Source organism: Esox lucius, chromosome 4 (assembly GCF_011004845.1).
Source record: "Esox lucius isolate fEsoLuc1 chromosome 4, fEsoLuc1.pri, whole genome shotgun sequence".
Taxonomy (NCBI): Eukaryota; Metazoa; Chordata; class Actinopteri; order Esociformes; family Esocidae; genus Esox; species Esox lucius.
The window spans coordinates 23,757,976-23,778,195 of record NC_047572.1 but is presented as its reverse complement, the minus strand read 5'-3'; the positions used below and the strand labels follow the sequence as shown (position 1 = coordinate 23,778,195).

The 20,220-nt window shown below is 41.0% G+C and overlaps 2 protein-coding genes across 2 annotated transcripts in view; both read left to right on the top strand.

The window, feature by feature from the left end:
* The first annotated feature begins 6,816 nt into the window (after positions 1 to 6,816).
* Positions 6,817 to 20,220, top strand: part of LOC106024272 (protocadherin gamma-A3) — a 214,024-nt gene continuing 200,620 nt past the window's right edge. Inside the window, exon 1 of the mRNA XM_034291836.1 lies at positions 6,817 to 9,235. Coding sequence (XP_034147727.1) covers positions 6,818 to 9,235 — 2,418 coding nt within the window. The 5' untranslated portion in view covers position 6,817. The remainder of the gene's footprint in view (positions 9,236 to 20,220) is intronic.
* LOC117594417 (protocadherin gamma-A11-like) lies at positions 16,185 to 19,207 on the top strand. Its single transcript, XM_034291959.1, has 2 exons — positions 16,185 to 18,653; positions 19,178 to 19,207. The coding sequence occupies exons 1-2, from the start codon at positions 16,254 to 16,256 to the stop codon at positions 19,205 to 19,207; spliced, it is 2,430 nt and encodes an 809-aa protein (XP_034147850.1). The 5' UTR covers positions 16,185 to 16,253.

Genomic DNA, 20,220 nt, shown 5'->3' with positions numbered 1-20,220 from the left:
ACGTGCGCCCTGCAACTCTCCAGCCACACTGACTCAGCGTAAACACCTCCTACCGAGAGAAGCAAACAGGCCGCGTCAGAGACTTGACCGGAGCGCAAAAGCAGACAGGGAGATTAATGTCTCTAATAAATCCACTTTGCGGCAGCAGGAGCCGCACAAAACCTCAGCGGAGAAAAAACCAGAGTGCCTAAGAGAGTGTGAGAGAGATAATGAATGAGAGGAAGACAAGAAAGACTGGAAATTAAGTGACTGACGAAAAAAATCCCGTCGGGGTCTGGGGCGAGGGAGCAGGCAAGGACAGAGAGGCAAAAACACTGGAGAGAGTTGAGAGGAAAACGTCACCATGATCACAGCCCACACACAGTGCGAAGTCGGACCCATGATGTTTGATTCAATACAGATACCGTTGCATCTGCCATTTGCAGCCAGAGACGATATTTGTCATTCCTCACATTGAACCCTTGCAGAATACTCCCAGCAGTTAGTATGGTTTTGTGGCTGGCTCACAGAGCTGACATTCACACCTGCCTTAGAGGATATGCCAGAAACTATATGTCCCCACCCTGCCCGCTCCGCACAAAGCAGGCTACACAACATCGCCCGGCTCAACGTCCAACCAACTGTCACTATCACATTCACAGCGCAGAGGTCATCTGATTTGTGTGTGTTTGTTTGTGTGTGTATGTGTGTGTGTGCGTGGTATGTGTTTGAGAGGATAGGTGTGTGTGTGCGTATTTGTGTGTCTCATATTTCCCGCTTGAGGCTGTGTGCCGGGAGCAAAGCCGTGACTGGACAATCAGAAGAGCAGGGGCTTGCTGAACAAGACACAGGGGAGGTCTTAATAAAAGAGTCTGGATAGACTAACAAAATGGCTGCTGATGCTATCTTGGCCACAGTGGCTGTCAGACTGGTCTAACAAGGAGCCCAGAGCAGGGCTGAAGTTGATCAAATTTGACCATGTTTAATTTCGCTCTGTTCTCTTTTTTGTTCTCTCTCTCTCTCTCTCTCTCTCTCTCTCTCCCTCTCTCGCAAATGCATAACATATTCTTCTCTATAACAGTCACAACAGGATTTCTCAGTGTTGCTTCACAGACCTGAATAATTTTGGCTACATGCCAGATCAGTGCTTGTGGTGGATTGATATATGTGCATGTGTTTTCATTGGCTGTATTTGTTAATATTTTCAATAATTTTGAGGTAGCCTAATATTCAATAAGAGGAACAGGAGCTCAATCAGTATAACATTTCAGGTGCCGGTAAGCTCTAGTAAGCTCCTGCCCAAGTCAAGCGTCAGATGTAATGACAATCGGCCTGCCACCCCTTCCTTGCCTTGGAAAATGCCCAGACTACACGCCCCATGATGCAACGGGCGGTTGTCTCCCCGGGATTAACATTTTATCATCACACATAAACAGAGAACGTACAGACTGATCAAACCAGTCTGAATTTCTGTGTTGAATTGAGATATGCTTTACTTATACCAAGAATATGACATCTTGAAGAGCTGTTAGTAGGGCGGTATTGGTGTATCGCCTTCGTGTTTTTCCCATCACACAATTGTCTTGCTGTCGCGCGATGTGAGGGAAAGGCGCTATCTGCTGGATAAACTCTACACCTTCAGACCCGTACAGATCTGAATGGGTCCAAGTGCTTTTCTCTACAACAGATTACAAATTATGAATGAACAATTTTTTTCAATCTTTGTAGTACGTTTCCCACCATTGTCAGAATGTTTTCTAAAAGGCTGTAAGTCTGCAATTTATCAGTCTGCTTTGTCATAGTCCCTCCTCTCCACGCAGCGGGTTCTTTAAAACATCCCGCGGTAGAGGGGATACTGCTAGGTTGCATTTTTTGCAATAAGACAGAAAGTGGCTTTTCGTCATGATTTGAATGATTCAATTTTGGAAGTGATAATACATTGTGATATTGAACCATACATGTCTGAACCGGAGTAGGTTACTGTAGAATTAATTGGAAAGACATTGTTAGCTGGATGTTATTGGGATTTTCCTGGCCTGTGAAAAACTTCAAATATGGATTGAAGAATGTACTTACAAATGGCTTTTGGACCACAACAGTTGAACAGCATCAAAGCAGCAGCAAGGTAAGTTAATTATATTGATTTCTGCCTTGCTTCTTGCCACAAACAGCTGACATTTACTGATTATTAAACCTAAGTTTGGTAGCGTAAAGAGTAACCGACCTGAAATGTTCCAGGCTTGAAAGACCTGTTGCTGTCCAAAGTCCTCCTGGGTGTGTTGCAGATCAAGATGATACCTGACGATTTCAGCTGCCACTGTGTTGACACCTCCCCCCTCCCCCGTGTTGTCCCTGGCCTTGTCCATCTGGTCATGCTTCTGACCTGGACTAAGTTTAAATAGACTCTGGACTCAGCCCACATGCATTTATTAATTATTACAATTTGTACTCTTAATATGTTCACCCGGCACTGCCGGAAGAGGATTGGTCACCCCTCTGAGGCTGGTTCCTCTCTAGGTTTCTTCCTAAATTCAGCATTCTTAGGGAGTTTTTCCTAGCCACTGAAATTCACCACTACTCAATCAAATGTATTTTCAATCAATCAAATGTATTTATAAAGCCCTTTTTACAACCGCAGTAGTCACAAAGTGCTTTACAGAGACACCCGGCCTTAAACCCCAAGGAGCAAACTACAGTAGTGTTGGATTTCAGTGGCTAAGAAAAACTCCCTAAGAAGGCCGAATTTTAGGAAGAAACCTAGAGCGGACCCAGGCTCAGAGGGGTGACCAGTCCTCTTCTGGCTGTGCTGGGTGAGATATTAAGAGTCCAATTAGAATAATAAATACATTTCTCTGGGCTAAATCCAGAGTCTATTTGATTCTAGACTAGGTCAAAAGTATGACCAGGTGGACAAGGACAGGGACAGCAACGGACCCCCCAAACCCCATCTCCTCCTAAAATTTTAAACTGGAGGAGACTGAGAAAAGTTAGAAAGTGCATTTCTAGCCTTAATTGGCAGATCATTCCACAGTAGTGGAGCTCTATGAGAAAAGGCCCTGCCGCTGTTGTTTGGTCCTTGGGGTTTAAGGTTGGGTGTTTTGTAAAAGCACTTTGTGACAACTGGTGATGTAAAAGTGCTTTATAAATAAATGTGATTGATTGATAAGCCGTTGTGTAGCCCTCAAACAGTAACTCCCTTCAAAGCTATATGAAAGGGAAGCACAAAAAATTTCAAATCAAATGTATTTTATGATGCCCTTTTTACATCCGCAGTTGACACAATGTGCGTTTACATATTTTACAGATATGTAAAACATTAGAAACAAAACAAATATTATATAATATAGAAAACCAATAAACAAGAGTTAATGTAAATAGTGTCATGTAGAATATACTGAAGAAATGTGAGATTATTGTCTCACAGTTTGAAAACGCAATATAGGCTACCGACTGTATCAAAGAAAACCTAAGCACTCAGGACTACACTTTTACTACCTGATCCCTAAGGACTATCTTCGCCAGCATCTATAGGTTTAACCTTAAGGAGTGATATACTGATGATGATGGTAATATGGTAATTCAAAGAAGTAAAAGTACAAGGAAAAGTCGTAGCCAGTGCTGCAGTACTCCAGACCCTGCATTGGGGTGCATTGCCCCCCAGCGAGAATGCTTTACCCCCCAAAAATTGTTTGGATAAGATGCTTCCCAATACTGTACTTAACTAATTACTTTTGGGAATATATCTCTCTTGCATCTGCAAACACGACTTTGACTTTACTTGGTTATTTATTACGTGATGTGATCACTAAGCTACAAAGTATGTGTAACTACTGCAGTTACTAAATGTTTTTCGAATTTGATTGACAGGGTATTTTACTATTATATAGCTTCGGTAAGCCATGCTTGTTAAAATTTGCTTTCAGTCCCTCGTTACTATTCTACCATAGTAAGGATAAACTTGCCCACCCGTGAAAATCAAATGCTGTCCTACACGTCCACATTGCACCAGTAGATGGCCAGTTTAACTATCTTATATTTCAGATGTTTACTGCTAGATTGAAATAGCAGATGTAAATTGTTATACTAATATACTTTAGTGGGAAAGAGTAATGTAATCCTTTTGATGCTGCCCTAGACAAATCTTAGATAGGCCTATTTGTCAACATTCCCCTATGAATATTGTGTCTTCATTTTTTATGTTGGGCGTCCAGATCTAATTTTGTTCAGTGGGGAAGCTAGGTTGTTGGTGCACTGCTTACACAATTTTTTTCATCTATGGAGACAAATCACTGCGACCATAGACCATAAGTGCAGGCCTACCCGACGGAGAACACGTTCGGTCCGGCTCATTGTTTAGCCTACATGGATAGCGGATATCTGTGTAGCTGAAAAATGGCGTTTCTAATTTCTCCCTTGACATTTTGTATTATGTAGCCTACAGGCTAAAGAGAAAATTGGTCAAACAGCAAAGTAGTCGCTATCCCTTGTCCTGAAACTTTGCAACGATAAATGTAGCCTTAGCGGATGTGGAGTAAACGGCAATTTACAACGGCTTTGTTTCGTCAACAAAAAGACCTATTGGATACGCAAATATTACTGTCTTAATATGTGTACTTATTGTTTCATTTACAAATGTTAAACCATGCAACGGTAATGTGTAATATCTTGAGGTTGCATAAAGTGTCGCTGTTCACATTTTGGAGCTCATTGTTCGCCACTGATGCAGCAAACCGTAAATCTTCCTGTTCTGCAATCTATTAGTATATATTTTATATTCATATCCAAATTAGGTCGCGCTAAATCTCAGAATTTGGAATAGGATCGTTTCTTCGAATTATCTAAGTATACGTGGATTTATGCTGCGCAAATTTCTAAGAATAGGCTACAAAGAATTCTCTATGACCGGCCTGGTCTACGGATTCGCTTTTTTTCTTCTTTTGCTACACTCCGCCAAAGGAGACGTGAGCTACTCTTTTCCAGAGGAGTTGAAACGCGGAACTATAATAGGAAATATAACTAATGGTCTTGGGCTGGATGAGAGCACACTGTCTGATCGTAAGGCCAATATTGCCACCGATGGAAACAAAAAACGTTTCTCTTACATTAATCTTAGAAGTGGAGATTTGATCGTTGCAGAGAGGATTGACAGGGAGGGGCTTTGTGGCAAGAAGTCTTAAAAAAAAAAGTGCGTTTTAAAACAGGAACTTGTTTTGGAGAATCCTTTGGAACTGCGTTGTATTAGTCTTCTTGTTCAAGATATTAATGACAACTCAGCGCAATTTAAGGAGGACTTGATTACATTTGAAATAGCAGAATCAGCAGTCAAGGGGGCTGTTTTTTTACTCGATGAGGCCTGTGATGCGGATATTGGAAAGTACATTGTTTACAATCTCTGACTAACCCCATACCTGAAAACGCGTCACCTGGTACAGAGGTGGGTATCATTAACGTACAGGATAGAGACTCTGGGAATAATCGAATGGTCCTGCTGCTCCATTCAGCAAGACATTCCTTTTATGTTGGTGCCATCTATCAAAAACGACTATTCTCTGGTGACCAAGGGCGAGCTGGATCGTGAACTGGTAATCATTCTGAGACCAGGTTAACACGGCTACGGCTGACGACAATCCACCTGCGTTTGAGGAAAAGACCTATAGCGCCCTCGTTACTGAAAATAACAAACCTGGTTCCTCCGTGTGTTTTGTTGCGGTAATCCACGCTGTTAGGTTGTTCGATTATGAACAGTTCAGGAGCTTTCAAGTCTAGGTGATGGTCTGAGACAACGGTTCTCCTCCACTCACCAGCAGCGTCACGGTCATCATTACTGATGTGAATGACAACTCTCCTCAGATACTATACCCCGCCCCGGAGGTGAACTCCTTCATGACCGAGCTTTTCCCCAAAGCTGCACACGGGGCTCTCTTGTTTCCAAGGTGATAGCGGTGGACGCAGACTCTGGTCAGAACGCCTGGTTGTCCTATCATATAGTTAAATCCACTGATCCGGGACGTTTCACTATTGTTCTCCACAGCAGAGAGATCAGGACACAGCGGGACATTTCTGAATCTGACACCATGAAACAGAACCTTATTGTATTAGTGAAAGATAACGGACAGCCGTCTCTCTCTGACACTTGTGCCATGTATTTACTGATTTGCTGATTTGCCATGTATTTACTGTCTGTCACAACTTTTTTCTTTACCTTCATTATTATTATCCTGGCCGTGAGGTTTTGCCAGGAGGAAGCCAAGATTGTTGTTTGACGGAGCAGTCGCCATCCCCAGCACGTATCTCCCTCCCAACTACGCAGAGGTGGATGGCACAGAACTCGGGTAAGCCCCGAATGTATTGCGATCCTAGCGTCGCCCCTGGTGTCTTTAAAACCACTTAAATCGGGAATGAGTTTTCCGTAAACAGAGCGATGTCGCTGTCCGTGGTGCTGAAACCCTTCGTCTCCTCTGTATTTCTGTAACGCATTCGGTCTGTCTTGGTGTTTAAGATTTTATGTGTCCATTTCATGTTTTTGCCTCAAAACGTAACCAAGTATTCTATACAACCTATGTGTTCATATTTTGTGAATGAATGCATGTCATATTTAAAGGGTGCTCGCAGTGTCGCTGTTCACCAGCTGAGCAAGGATAGCTTTTACCTCTCCACCCACTTGATGTTGAGACATATAAAACTCTGCATTTGTCACTGGCGCTGCAGAAACCCACGGGGGTAGACCATTTGTCATTGTTTTCTCTGCTTTAGATTTAATCTGTACCTTCACATTTAGGTAATATGAATTAGCATATTTTTCTGAATTGATACACGTAACAGCAACCATATATTATACATGTCGTTTTGTGTGGCAATGGGACACAAAGGATGTTTCATGAGGGGTATTTTCTGTGATATTGCTTTCTTTCTTCTATCACTGCAAACCGCCTATGGAGACGTGAGCTATTCTTTACCGGAGGAGTTGAAACGCGGATATATTATTGGGAATTTAGCCAATGATCTTGGCCTGGAGACAAGAAGACTGTCTGCTCGTAAGGCCCGTATTGATACAGATGGAAACCACAAACATTACTGCGACATTAAACTAAGTAGCGGGGATTTGATAATTGCTGAAAGGATTGACAGGGAGAGTCTTTGTGGAGAAATGCTTTCTTGTCTGCTCAAATTCGATTTAGTCCTCGAAGGCCCATTGGAGCTGCATCGAATATCTCTTCAAATCCAGGACATAAACGATAATTCACCCATATTTCCGAAGGATATAATAAAGATAGAAATTAGAGAATCAGCTACCAAAGGGGCTCGCTATCGTGTAAACGCAGCTAACGATGCAGATGTTGGACAAAACGGTGTTCAAAGCTACATTTTACAAAGGAATAATAACTTTGCATTAAGCGTACAAACGAATAATGTTGGGAGTAAATATGGCGAGTTAGTATTGGAGAAAGAATTAGACCGCGAGGAACAGCAAGAGTTAAAATTGCTCCTCACTGCTGTAGACGGGGGAACTCCGCAGAGATCAGGTACTGTAGTCATTCACGTTACTGTCCTGGATGCTAACGATAATGCCCCAGTGTTTAGCCAGGCGGTCTATAAAGCCAGTTTGCCTGAAAACTCTACTGTTGGTAATGTAGTGGTTACAGTGAGTGCTACGGATGCAGATGAAGGAGTTAATGGAGAAATAACGTATGCATTTATTCGTATATCTGATACAGCAAGGAACATTTTTGTTCTTAATCCGAATACTGGGGAGGTCAGAGTGATAGGAGAATTAGATTATGAAGAAGAGTCAAAATATGAAATGCTTATAGAAGGTAAAGATGGGTATGGCCTTTCATCGGACTCTAAAGTCATTATTGACGTCACAGACATTAATGACAATGCCCCAGTGGTATATGTAAACTCCCTGACAAACCCCATACCTGAGAACGCGTCACCTGATACAGAGGTGGGCATCGTTAACGTGCAGGATAGAGACTCTGGGAATAATCGACAGGTCCACTGCATCATTCTACAAAACGTTCCTTTTAAGCTGGTGCCATCTATCAAAAACTATTATTCTCTGGTGACGACGTCCGAACTGGATCGTGAACTAGTGTCTGATTACAACATTACAATCACTGCCACCGACGAGGGCTCTCCGCCTCTGTCCTCTTTTAAAACTATTCAGTTGTCTGTATCTGACGTTAATGACAACCCCCCTATGTTTGAGTTGCAAACCTATCGCGTCCACGTGATTGAAAATAACAAACCCGGTTCTTCATTGTCTTCTGTTGCGGCTCGAGACCCAGACTGGAGACAGAACGGTACTGTTACATATTCTCTTTTACCTGATGATGTGAATGGTGTCCCGGTGACCTCGTTGTTATCCATTGATGGAGAAACGGGGGTAATCCACGCTGTTAAGTCGTTTGATTATGAACAATTCAGAAGCTTTCAAGTCCAGGTGATGGCCAGAGACAACGGTTCTCCTCCACTTAGCAGCAACGTCACTGTGAGTGTGTCCATAACGGATTTCAATGACAACTCTCCTCAGATACTTTACCCCGCCCCGGAAAAGAACTCCTTCATGACCGAGCTTGTCCCCAAAGGTGCGAACGCGGGCTCTTTGGTTTCCAAGGTGATTGCGGTGGACGCCGACTCCGGTCAGAATGCCTGGCTGTCCTATCATATAGTTAAATCTACTGATCCGGGACTTTTCACTATTGGTCTGCACAGCGGAGAGATCAGGACACAGAGGGACATTTCTGAATCTGACAGCATGAAACAGAACCTTATTGTATTAGTGAGAGATAACGGACAGCCGTCTCTCTCTGCCACTTGTGCCATGTATTTACTGATTTCTGATAACTTGGCTGAAGTTCCAGAACTGAAAGATCTATCTTCTGATGATCGCAATTCTAAACTCACCTCTTATCTGATCATCGCGCTGGTATCCGTTTCCACCTTTTTTCTCACGTTCATTATTGTCATCGTGGCCGTGAGGTTTTGCTTCAGAAGAAAGCCCAGACTTTTGGTTGACGGAGCAGTCGCCATTTCCAGCTCCTATCTCCCTCCCAACTACGCAGAGGTGGATGCGGCAGGAACTCTCCGCACTACTTACAATTTCGACACGTACCTGACAACCGGCTCACGCACCAGTGACTTCAAGTTCGTCAGATCTTACAATGACAGCACATTGCCCCCGGAACAGACTCTAAGAAAATCTCCATCAGACTTTGCCGAAGAACTTGATGTTTCCGAAGTGTCCCCACAGGTTTGTCTTTACTTCTATTCCATTAGATGTTTATTTACATTTTTTATTTAATACCCTAACCAGCGACAAGCTAATGAAGGCTTTGTATTTAATAGGTCTTAAAAGTAAAATGCTTTGCACAATACGTATAATTATTTAATATTATTATTTGGAAGGTAATGTTACTGTTTCAGAGAAATTGGCCATCGTCTGAGACTTGTTTGTAGTTATCAGATAAGTAATTTGAGAGTATTTCAAGTTAAGTGGCATCCGTCCCTGGGTTCCTGTCCATGGTATCAACATTTCTAACATTTTCATGCTAGAATATAAATAGCTGTTGTACTTTCAACACCTTACTCTTTACCATATGGTCTGTGTTGTGTGTTAAACTAATGAGTCTCGTGACTGAAAGACCAAAGCCATAAAATCTGATATTTGCAATTCAGGACTGCAGGAATAACTTAATTATTTCCTACAACCTGATGAACTCACGAAAGTAGCATGAGAATTGGTTTACTGTCAATGATGTGGGTTTTATATATACTCAGGGCCAAAAATCTGATATCAGGTTTGGAGGGTACAATTACATAAAATGTTCCCATGCCTGCACTGTACCTGTACGATGTCCCACTGCTGATGGCTGGGGGGCAGTGGCTCAAACCATTGTGCGGAAAAGGGCGGGGGTGTCGGCATTTTTTGAAACTTCAAAACGTGCTATTATTTGTCTATAATCAGCACAAGTGCTTTCATTGCGTCTTATTAATAATACTGAAATTACATAGTAATGTTTATTAAAATAAGTTATTAATGCATATGAATTCTCATTATATATGTAGCTTGCTATGATGATTTATATATTTAGAAAAATGCGTTTGTTAACGTGTAATTTCTGCTAAGTACACAAAGTGTCGCTGTCCACCAGCTTTGTTTGGAAAAATCCAGTTATCTATGAGTGTTGATAGAGGAGTGGGGTTATCAAATGATATTCAACTGCGGTGACCATTGGATATACAATGGTATAGCATGGACATTTGGAGGTTACTATTTTGCATGCGCGTCATATGTGTTGATTATTATTTTATTACTGTTTAGTATATTGGCTATAAGGTGGATTGTATTCATACCAGGATGGGACACAAAGGAATCTCGGTGACAGGCCTGATATGTGGCGTTGCTTTCTTTCTTCTAATGCTAAATTCGTCCTATGGAGACATGAGCTATTCTTTTCCAGAGGAGATGAAACTGGGATCGGTGATTGGAAATATAGCCAAGAATCTTGGACAAGAGGCGAGCAAACTGTCAGCTCGTAAACCTCGTATTGATACTGATGGAAACAGCAAGCGGTATTGTGACATTAATCTGACTACCGGAGATTTGATTGTAGCTGAAAGGATTGACAGAGAGGGGCTCTGTGGAAAAAAGGTTTCATGCGTTTTAAAACAGGAACTTGTACTGGAGAATCCGTTGGAACTGCATCGTATCAGTCTTCATGTTGAAGATATAAATGATAACTCTCCACAATTTAATGAAGACATGATAAATATGGAAATAAGCGAATCGGCAGATAAAGGTGCTCGCTTCTTATTGGGAGAGGCCCATGACGCAGATATTGGACCGAACTCAATCCAAAGATACATGCTAGAAAATAATGACAATTTCGTTTTGATCGTTGATAGTAATACTGTTGTGCTTGTTCTAGAGAAAGAGCTCGATCGAGAACAAAGGCAGGATCTGAAGTTATTACTGACATCGGTAGATGGTGGCACTCCGCAGAGATCAGGTACTGTTGTCATACACGTCACTGTCCTGGATGCTAACGACAATTCCCCTGTATTTAGCCAGGCCGTCTATAAAGCCAGCATGCTGGAAAACTCTCCCTTAGATACTATAGTGGTTAGAGTGAGTGCTACAGATGTAGATGAGGGAATACATGGAGTGGTGACGTATGATTTCGATCATGTTTCGGATGAGGATAAAAAAATATTTAACATAGACCCTAAAGCAGGAGTGATAAAACTTATCGGTGCTATTGACTTTGAAGAGGTTCCATCATTTGAACTGCGCATTAAAGCAAAGGATGGTTTGGGGTTAGCATCATATGCCAAAGTGATCGTAGACATTACTGATGTAAATGACAACGCCCCAGTGATATATCTGAAGTCTCTGACTAACTCCATACCTGAGAACGCATTCCCTGGTACAGAGGTGGGCATCATTAACGTACAAGATAGAGACTCTGGGAATAACCGACAGGTCCACTGCGCCATTCAGCTAAACGTTCCTTTTAAGCTGGTGCCATCCATCAAAAACTACTATTCTCTGGTGACCACGGGCGAACTGGACCGTGAACTAGTGTCTGATTACAACATTACAATCACTGCCACCGACGAGGGCTCTCCGTCGCTGTCCTCTTCAAAAACTGTTAAGTTGTCTGTATCTGACGTCAACGATAACCCACCTATGTTTGAGGAAAAAATGTATAGCGCCCACGTCACTGAAAATAACAATCCCGGTTACTCCGTGAGCTCCGTTACTGCTCGAGACCCAGACTGGAGACAGAACGGCACCGTAATTTATTCTCTCTTACCTGGTGAGGTGAACGGTGTCTCAGTGTCCTCGTTTTTATCCGTTAACGGAGACACGGGAGTGATCCAGGCTTTGAGGCCGTTTGATTATGAACAGTTCAAGAGCTTTGAAGTCCAGGTGGTGGCCAGAGACAACGGTTCTCCTCCGCTCAGCAGCAACGTCACAGTCATTGTGTTCATAACAGATGTGAATGACAACTCTCCTCAAATACTATACCCCGCCCCGGAGGTGAACTCATTCTTGACTGAGCTTGTCCCCAAAGCTGCTCTTAGGGGCTCTCTTGTTTCCAAGGTGATAGCGGTGGACGCGGACTCCGGACAGAATGCCTGGCTGTCCTATCATATAGTCAAATCCACTGATCCGGGACTTTTCACTATTGGTCTGCACAGTGGAGAGATCAGTACACAGCGGGACATTTCTGAATCTGATAGCATGAAACAGAACCTTGTTGTATTAGTTAAAGATAACGGACAGCCCGCTCTCTCTGCCACTTGTGCCATGTATTTACTGATTTCTGATAACTTGGCTGAAGTTCCAGAACTGAAAGATCTATCTTCTAATGAAGTCAATTCAAAACTCACCTCGTATCTGATCATCGCGCTGGTGTCCGTGTCGTCGTTTTTCCTCACCTTCATTATTGTCACCCTGGCCGTGAGGTTTTGCAGCAGGAGGAAGCCCACATTGTTATTTGACGGAGCAGTCGCCATCCCAAGTGCTTATCTTCCTCCTAACTACGCAGAGGTGGATTGCGCGGGAACTCTCCGGAGCACTTGTAATTACGACACATACCTCACGACGGGTTCACGCACCAGTGACTTCAAGTTCGTTAGATCTTACAATGACAATATATTTGGTGCGGACCAGACTCCAAGAAATACTCCAGTAGACTTCGCTGATGGACTTGACGATTCCCCGGGCTCATCAGAGGTATTGGCCAAACACACTTCACTTGTTAACTTCATTGTACATTTTATATAAGATGCTTTGCAGAAAAATTACATCTAAAGGTAGAGCATCATGTCTTATCAAATGTGTTTTTCTTTCATTTTTACGGCAGTACAATTAGTTGTCAATTTTGGTATTTGTTTTTGTGCTACATCTTCTGTTATTTGCTATGAGTCAGTTGGATTATTTCCACTATGTTGGATTGAGACATATTGAAGAGTTTATATAGGCTATAGTACGGTAGGTAGTGTATATATATAGCTCAAGCGTTTGAGGAGTGATGACGTTAATGATTGGGCAAACGTTTTTAATTATTTAATCTCAATTTTTAAGTAATAGAAATGCGGTTAAATATTCGTAGTTGCTGTTTTTGGAAAGAGCTTAGAAAGGAGAAATGGCGTCTATGGAATAGCTGTGTGGTAAGTTTGCCCTATAGAAGTGCACATTGTGCCTTCCAGTTTCGCTGTCAATGGTGCTGAGAATGAAAAAAACATTGAGGCGTTGCTATGATCACAATACATTCTGGGCTTATATATATATTTCATATATATCGCTTTTTGACTTGGCCCATTTTATTATCCTGCTGCGTTTAGCCAGCACAACAATGAAGACAAGTGAGCCGGTTTAGGCAACAGCCATGCATGCCCAAGCCATAACACTACCTCCTTGATGTTTCACAGATGAGGTGGTATACTTTCTATATCTTGGGCAATTCTGTTTTTTTCACCACCTTTTCCTATTTTAGTAATTAGGGAACACGCTAACCTTAATCTTATCCATCCTTAAGATTAAGAATTTATTCCAGAACGCCACATGCCCTTCTGGACGCAGTAGTCTTTGACACATAGCCTGCTTGACTTGCCTGCTTGACTTTGCCTGCTTGACTTGCGTTGATAGATCTTTCGTCCTCATGTTGTCAGACAACATCAACAGGCCCCAAAAAATGATTAGACCCTATGTGCCGGTTTCACAGACACAGATTAAGCCTAGGACAAAGAAATCAAGGTCAATAGAAAACCCATTGAGCTTGTTTTTTTAGTCCTAGGCTATAGGCTTAATCTGTGTCTGTGAAACTGACTGAAAAAATGTTTCCTAAATTATACGGGTCATGTATGATCTTGTTTGTTCACAGGAAAGGTTCAGGTGAATAATATCTCATGTGGTGAAGCAGAAACAAGCCTACCAAGGCACAAAGGATGCTGTATGATTTTCATGATCCATTTTACATGTGTTAAGGTTTTTAATAATTTTGTTAGGGTAACCCAGTTAAGGTTTCGTCAGGTCTCATCCAGCCCAGAGAGGAAGAAAAAGTGTTTTAGTAATTTATCATCTAAGGGGAAATTTTACCCACTAACATATAAAATGTACATAAATTATTAACATCACATATGAGTTACGAACCATGTTACTAAAAAAGTATCTTAAAAACATACTGGCCATACTAAAGTTCCATTGCACAGAGACACTGGGAAATAAGGATCAGACACCAGATACACTGTTAAAGATAATATTTAATGCTATATTAGATGGAATTTGAAACATTCTACTGTTTTTAGAAGCTTAAACAAAAGAAAGAACGAGAAGGTTTTTAGCAACTGCTAAATAACTCAACTGTAAACTGTAAACTGATTAACTTTTTGCCTATTTCGGTAGAGCTCCCAGTCCCACCAAGCAGTTTGAAAATATTGTTACAGTGTTGATACAATATACTAAGCAGTGGGTCAATACATCAGCAATGTAAGGGCTTTGTCTGCTATAGATTTGTGCTAGTTTTGGTTTTTATATGCAGGTATGGGCAGTATTTATGATACATGTATTTAAAATATGTATTTCAAATACAAAATAAGATTTTGTAATTAGTATTTGATAGGATTGATGACAATGGCTTCGTATTTTGCATCTTGTTTTGTATTTTGTAGTTTAAAAATAGTTTGTGAGAGGTCTACATGATAACATCATAAAAATGCTATCTCGGATTGGTGCCTACTCAGTAATTTGACCATCCTCAGCTCCAATAGAGAATTTATTTTGACAACATCGAAATGCCACACTTTTGAAAAGTTAGTTGTGCTTAAAAACATCAGTATCTAAAGAGACCCCTACAATGTATGCCACAGGGCCCACACACTCATTCCCGTCTCTCACACAAACCCACACACTCACTCAATCACAGCTTACTTTCTCACCTATGCACACTCACATAAGTTTGACTGTTTTTGGTAGAACTTTTGAACTGCTTTGGAATACCTGGTCTGTAGTATTCTCTATTGTAGTATTCTCTATTGTAGTATTCTCTATTGTAGTTTAAGTTCATGTTCTTACTACACTATTAATGTTTATGTGTCCTCCGTACCTATATTCAATAATTGTTGGCAAAGTGCTAAAATGATTGTTTTCAACCTCCAAATAGGTGTCCAATGATTTATAAATAGATAATTGATTGCTAAATGATTGTACCCTAATTGAAGTAGCTGTTTAGTAAGATCATGATTTTGCATACCATTGCATGAATGACTGCCTGACACATAATTTATTATAATATTTATGATTAACAATCAAATGATTAATTACTTAGAAACTAGTTGCTGTGAATAAAGGTGACATCAGTTGTCTTCTTATGAATTACTTGTTTGTCGTTGAGTCAGTGTTACTGATGCGAAGTAAGCTCTTCATCACCAGACACTTGTAACTAAATTAGGATAAAATTATGAGTCATTAGCAAACTGTTAGTTAAACATTAAACTGTTGGTTACTTTAAAAGAAAACCATCATCTGTGTGATCACAGTGATAGGTGAATATTTGATCTGTTAACTGGTTACATATGTCAGATTCATCACATGACTCGTTAGGCAGAGAAAGCTGCTGCTATCAAACATTGTCTACAACTGAGTCAATGTACTGGTGAAGGGATAGATAAAATAGACTGATAGATGGAATCAACTGAGACAGTGTACTGCATGGTGAAGGGACAGATCAGGCCAATAGACGGGAGGTTTGCTGAGGGATTTCATGCTCCCTTGTAAAATATATTTAAAATACTAAAATACAGTAGTTTATTTTGATACATGGTGTGGCTGCTGTATTCCATCGTTTATTTTAATACATTTAAGGTATTTGGTATCTTATTTTAAAATGCACTTGGATGTGTCTTTGCCCATCTCCGTTTATAAGCCTAATCTTCACTCAAAACAGTTAGCATGTTTTTGTTAATGTTATTACGATTTAGCTGAGTTGAGGTGAAATTATTTTAGTAAACATTAATTAAAAAGAGTGCTGAAATATAGAATTAGAAGAATTTACTGTATGTCGTATCGTGTAATTGCCAAAAATGACTCACTGTGTCGCTGTTCACCAGCGGTGTTTGGATAGATCCTGTTCTCCACCCACTTGTGTTTTCATACGATTTAGCTGCAATTTGCAGGAAAGATTAGATTAGATTTTGGGGTCATGTTTGGTATTTTAAGTCCATGAGACTTCTGGTTGGGGTATTGCCTTTTTTGACTAAGGATGGAGTGCAAAATATTATCGGTAATGAGCCTGGCCGTCGGCCTTGCTTTTTCATTTCTCTCGTTACACCCTGCTTATGGAGATGTAAGCTATTCTTTTCCGGAGGAGATGAAACAAGGATCTGTAATCGGAAATATAGCCAAGGATCTCGGACTGGAGGTGAACAGATTTTTCGCTCGTAAGGCACGTATTGCTACCGACGGGGGCCGTAAAGGTTATTGTGATATTAATCTGAATACCGGAGATTTGGTTGTGGCTGAAAGGATTGACAGGGAAGTGCTTTGTGGAGAAAAGCCATCGTGTGCTCTTAAATTCGAGTTCGTTTTAGAGAATCCATTAGAATTGCATCTTATCACAATTCAAATCCAGGATATAAATGACAATGCACCTATTTTTCAGAAGGATTCCATTAACTTGGATATCATAGAATCTGCTGAAAAAGGAGCTCGTTTTCGCGTGAACGCTGCGCGTGACGCGGATATTGGACACAATGCTGTCCAAAGCTACACACTACAAAGAAATTCACATTTTGTATTTAGTGTTCAAACCAGTACTGCTGGCAGTAAATACGGTGAGTTAGTTTTAGACAAAAAGCTAGACCGTGAAGAACAGCAAGATATAGCATTGCTTCTCACTGCTTTAGATGGAGGCACTCCACAGAGATCCGGTACTGTAGTCATTCACGTCAAAGTCCTCGATGCTAACGATAATGCCCCTGTGTTTAGCCAGGCGGTCTATCAAGCCAGTCTGCCTGAAAACTCTCCTTTAAATACTCTAGTTGTGACAGTGAGTGCTACCGATGCAGATGAAGGCGTGAATGGAGAGGTGGAATATGAATTTGGTCTCATGTCGGATAAAGCAAGGGAACTTTTTTCAATTAATCGCAAAACTGGGGATATTATATTAACCGGGATATTAGACTATGAAGAGGAATCCAAGTATGACATGTTTGTAGAGGGGAGAGATGGCAACGGTCTCTCCACAGACACTAAAGTGATCATAGAAATAACGGACATAAATGACAACGCCCCTACGATACATGTCCAGTCTCTGACTAGTCACATACCTGAGAACGCGTCACCAGGTACAGAGGTGGGCATCATTAACGTGCAGGATAGAGACTCTGAGAATAATCGACGGGTCCGCTGCTCCATTCCGGAAAACGTGCCTTTCCTTTTGGTGCCATCCATCAAAAACTACTATTCTCTGATGACAGTGGTCGAACTGGACCGCGAACTAGTGTCTGATTACAACATTACAATCACTGCCACCGACGAGGGCTCTCCTCCTCTATCCTCATTTAAAACGATTCAATTATCTGTATCTGACGTCAACGACAACCCACCTGTGTTTGAGGAACAATTCTATAGCGCATACCTGACTGAAAATAACAAACCGGGTTCCTCTGTGTGTTCAGTTACTGCTCGAGACCTAGACTGGAGACAGAACGGCACAGTGATTTATTCACTTTTACCAGGTGACGTGAACGGTGTCTCGGTGTCTTCTTTGTTATCGGTTAACGGAGACACAGGGGTGATCCACGCTGTGAGGTCGTTTGATTATGAACAGTTCAGGAGCTTTAAAGTCCACGTGCAGGCCAGAGACAACGGTTCTCCTCCACTCAGCAGCAACGTCACCGTGAGTGTGTCCATAACGGATTTCAATGACAACTCTCCTCAGATACTTTACCCCGCCCCGGAAAAGAACTCCTTCATGACCGAGCTTGTCCCCAAAGGTGCGAACGCGGGCTCTTTGGTTTCCAAGGTGATAGCCGTGGACGCGGATTCCGGTCAGAACGCTTGGCTGTCCTATCATATAGTTAAATCTACTGATCCGGGACTTTTCACTATTGGTCTGCACAGCGGAGAGATCAGGACCCGGCGGGACATTTCTGAATCTGACAACATGAAACAGAACCTTATCGTAGCAGTGAAAGATAACGGACAGCCCTCTCTTTCTGCAACATGTGCCATGTTTTTACTTATTTCTGATAACTTGGCTGAAGTTCCAGAACTGAAAGATCTATCTTCTGATGAGAGTAATTCCAAACTCACGTTTTATCTAATTATTGCTCTAGTGTCCGTATCCACCTTTTTCCTCACCTTCATTATTGTTATCGTGGCGGTGAGGTTTTGCTGCAGGAGAAAACCCAGACTTTTGTTTGACGGAGCTGTTGCAATTCCCAGCGCTTATCTACCTAGCAATTACGCAGAAGTAAATGGCTCAGGAACTCTCCGCAGCACTTACAATTATGATACATACTTGACGACGGGTTCGCACACAAGTGACTTTAAGTTCGTCAGTTCTTACAACGACAACACCTTTCCCACAGACCAGACCCTGAAGAAAACTCCCACAGATTTTGCTGAGGATTTTCATGCCTCTGATGATTCTCCAGAGGTAGGCCTTAGTTTTTATTATTACATAATCATTATTTTTATTATTACACGTTTTTAATTCAATAGGCTCTGTAGCGGGGTTTTCTACTTGCAGTTTAGCTGTTAATAATGTGATTAGATACCGTGATTCATCATCCCAGAAGACTTGTGTTTTTTTCCAATTTTCATGTATGCTATTTTCTGTTTCACATTTCTGTTTTCTAAATTAAGTTATGCTCATAGAAATGTGTTGTATTCAAAATAACTATGTCAAGGCAGATGTCACAAAATATATTATGTTAGAGTTGATCTACATCTTTAGTTGAGACTGGCTGAGACCTAAATAAACGAAGTATTTTCCCACATTCTGCACAATTTTAAGTTTGCAGAACACAGTGTTATTGCCTAGTTTCGTTCGGAACTTTTTGACTGCCTACAGTAGAAGCTGTCCATGTTGCTGGTGCTGAATTTACCCGATTTTTGTGAAGCCTTTATAGTTATTATTGACTGCCAGTAGCTGTAGCCTATGTCTATCCTCACTTCCAGTTCTACTCGTTGGGTTTGCGCTTTTCCTAGCACTGGTCAGTTAATACGGAATAAAAAGTATATCCGCTTTGTATCCCTCTTGTCAGCAGGTAGGTTCAGCTACCTGTAATCTAGTATTTTTTCTGCACATTACAATGTATGGTACTGGAGACTATAATATAACTAGATAAAAAGTTTGATTACTAGTCTGTATTGAGCATTGACGGTTAAATAAATCCAATCTATCCCTGCTTGGTTTTAGACAGAACTTCTAATTGTCATATTACACGGGATGTCTTGAGGAAAATGAGAAATAGATAAGTTATTCAACTGTTCTAGACCTGAGAAAATAGGAAAAGCAATATTTTGAGAAAATACAAATGGGTGAGTAAATTATAAATGGAAGAGTAGTATATATAATATAGGAAAAGGAAATTATTAAATACGTTTTTATATTTCACTAACCTTTTTAATAAATAGTTTACTCATCAAATAACATTTTACTGATGTTTGTCATTCATGGGGTTCCATACAAGTTTGCATTTCCTGTGTACAGGAAAAGTCCTAAACTAACAGGATGATTAGGTTATATTAAAATATGGCGTCTGCAGTAACACTTGTCTAGATCTTACAATTTATACAGATACGGTAGTATAAGTAAGGACGTTTCCAAAGTGGTGTGGAGATCCCTAGGGTGGTTCAGAGGTCCCTATATTGGCGTAGAGGTCCCCTAGGTTAGTTAAAAGGTCCTAGGTTGCGTATGCTTTTTTCCACAAATCTGACCCACTGCTCTTCAGTAAATTAAGTTAATTGTTTAGCATTCAGAATAATAGACATCTGTACATCTAAGAAAATTGGCAGATTTTATCATTTGAAAACCAGAATAAAACAGTTGTATAATGCTTTCATTTGGTTTGATTTATGATCGCGTTATATTCTCTTTGAGATTTCTCATTTGACTGCATTTCTTAGTAAATTCCCCCGAATTTTGGAATACATTTGACTTACTAGGGATTAATGAAATGAGCATTAAAAATATGATTCCGTGGTTGAATTTGACACTG

What these genes read in the sequence shown, in the direction of transcription:
- LOC117594417 (XM_034291959.1), top strand. Translation starts at nt 16,254, where the DNA reads ATGGAGTGCAAAATATTATCGGTAATGAGCCTGGCCGTCGGCCTTGCT. An exon ending in CCTCTGATGATTCTCCAGAG is followed by an intron (nt 18,654 to 19,177) that starts GTAGGCCTTAGT and finishes CCTCACTTCCAG; the next exon opens with TTCTACTCGTTGGGTTTGCG.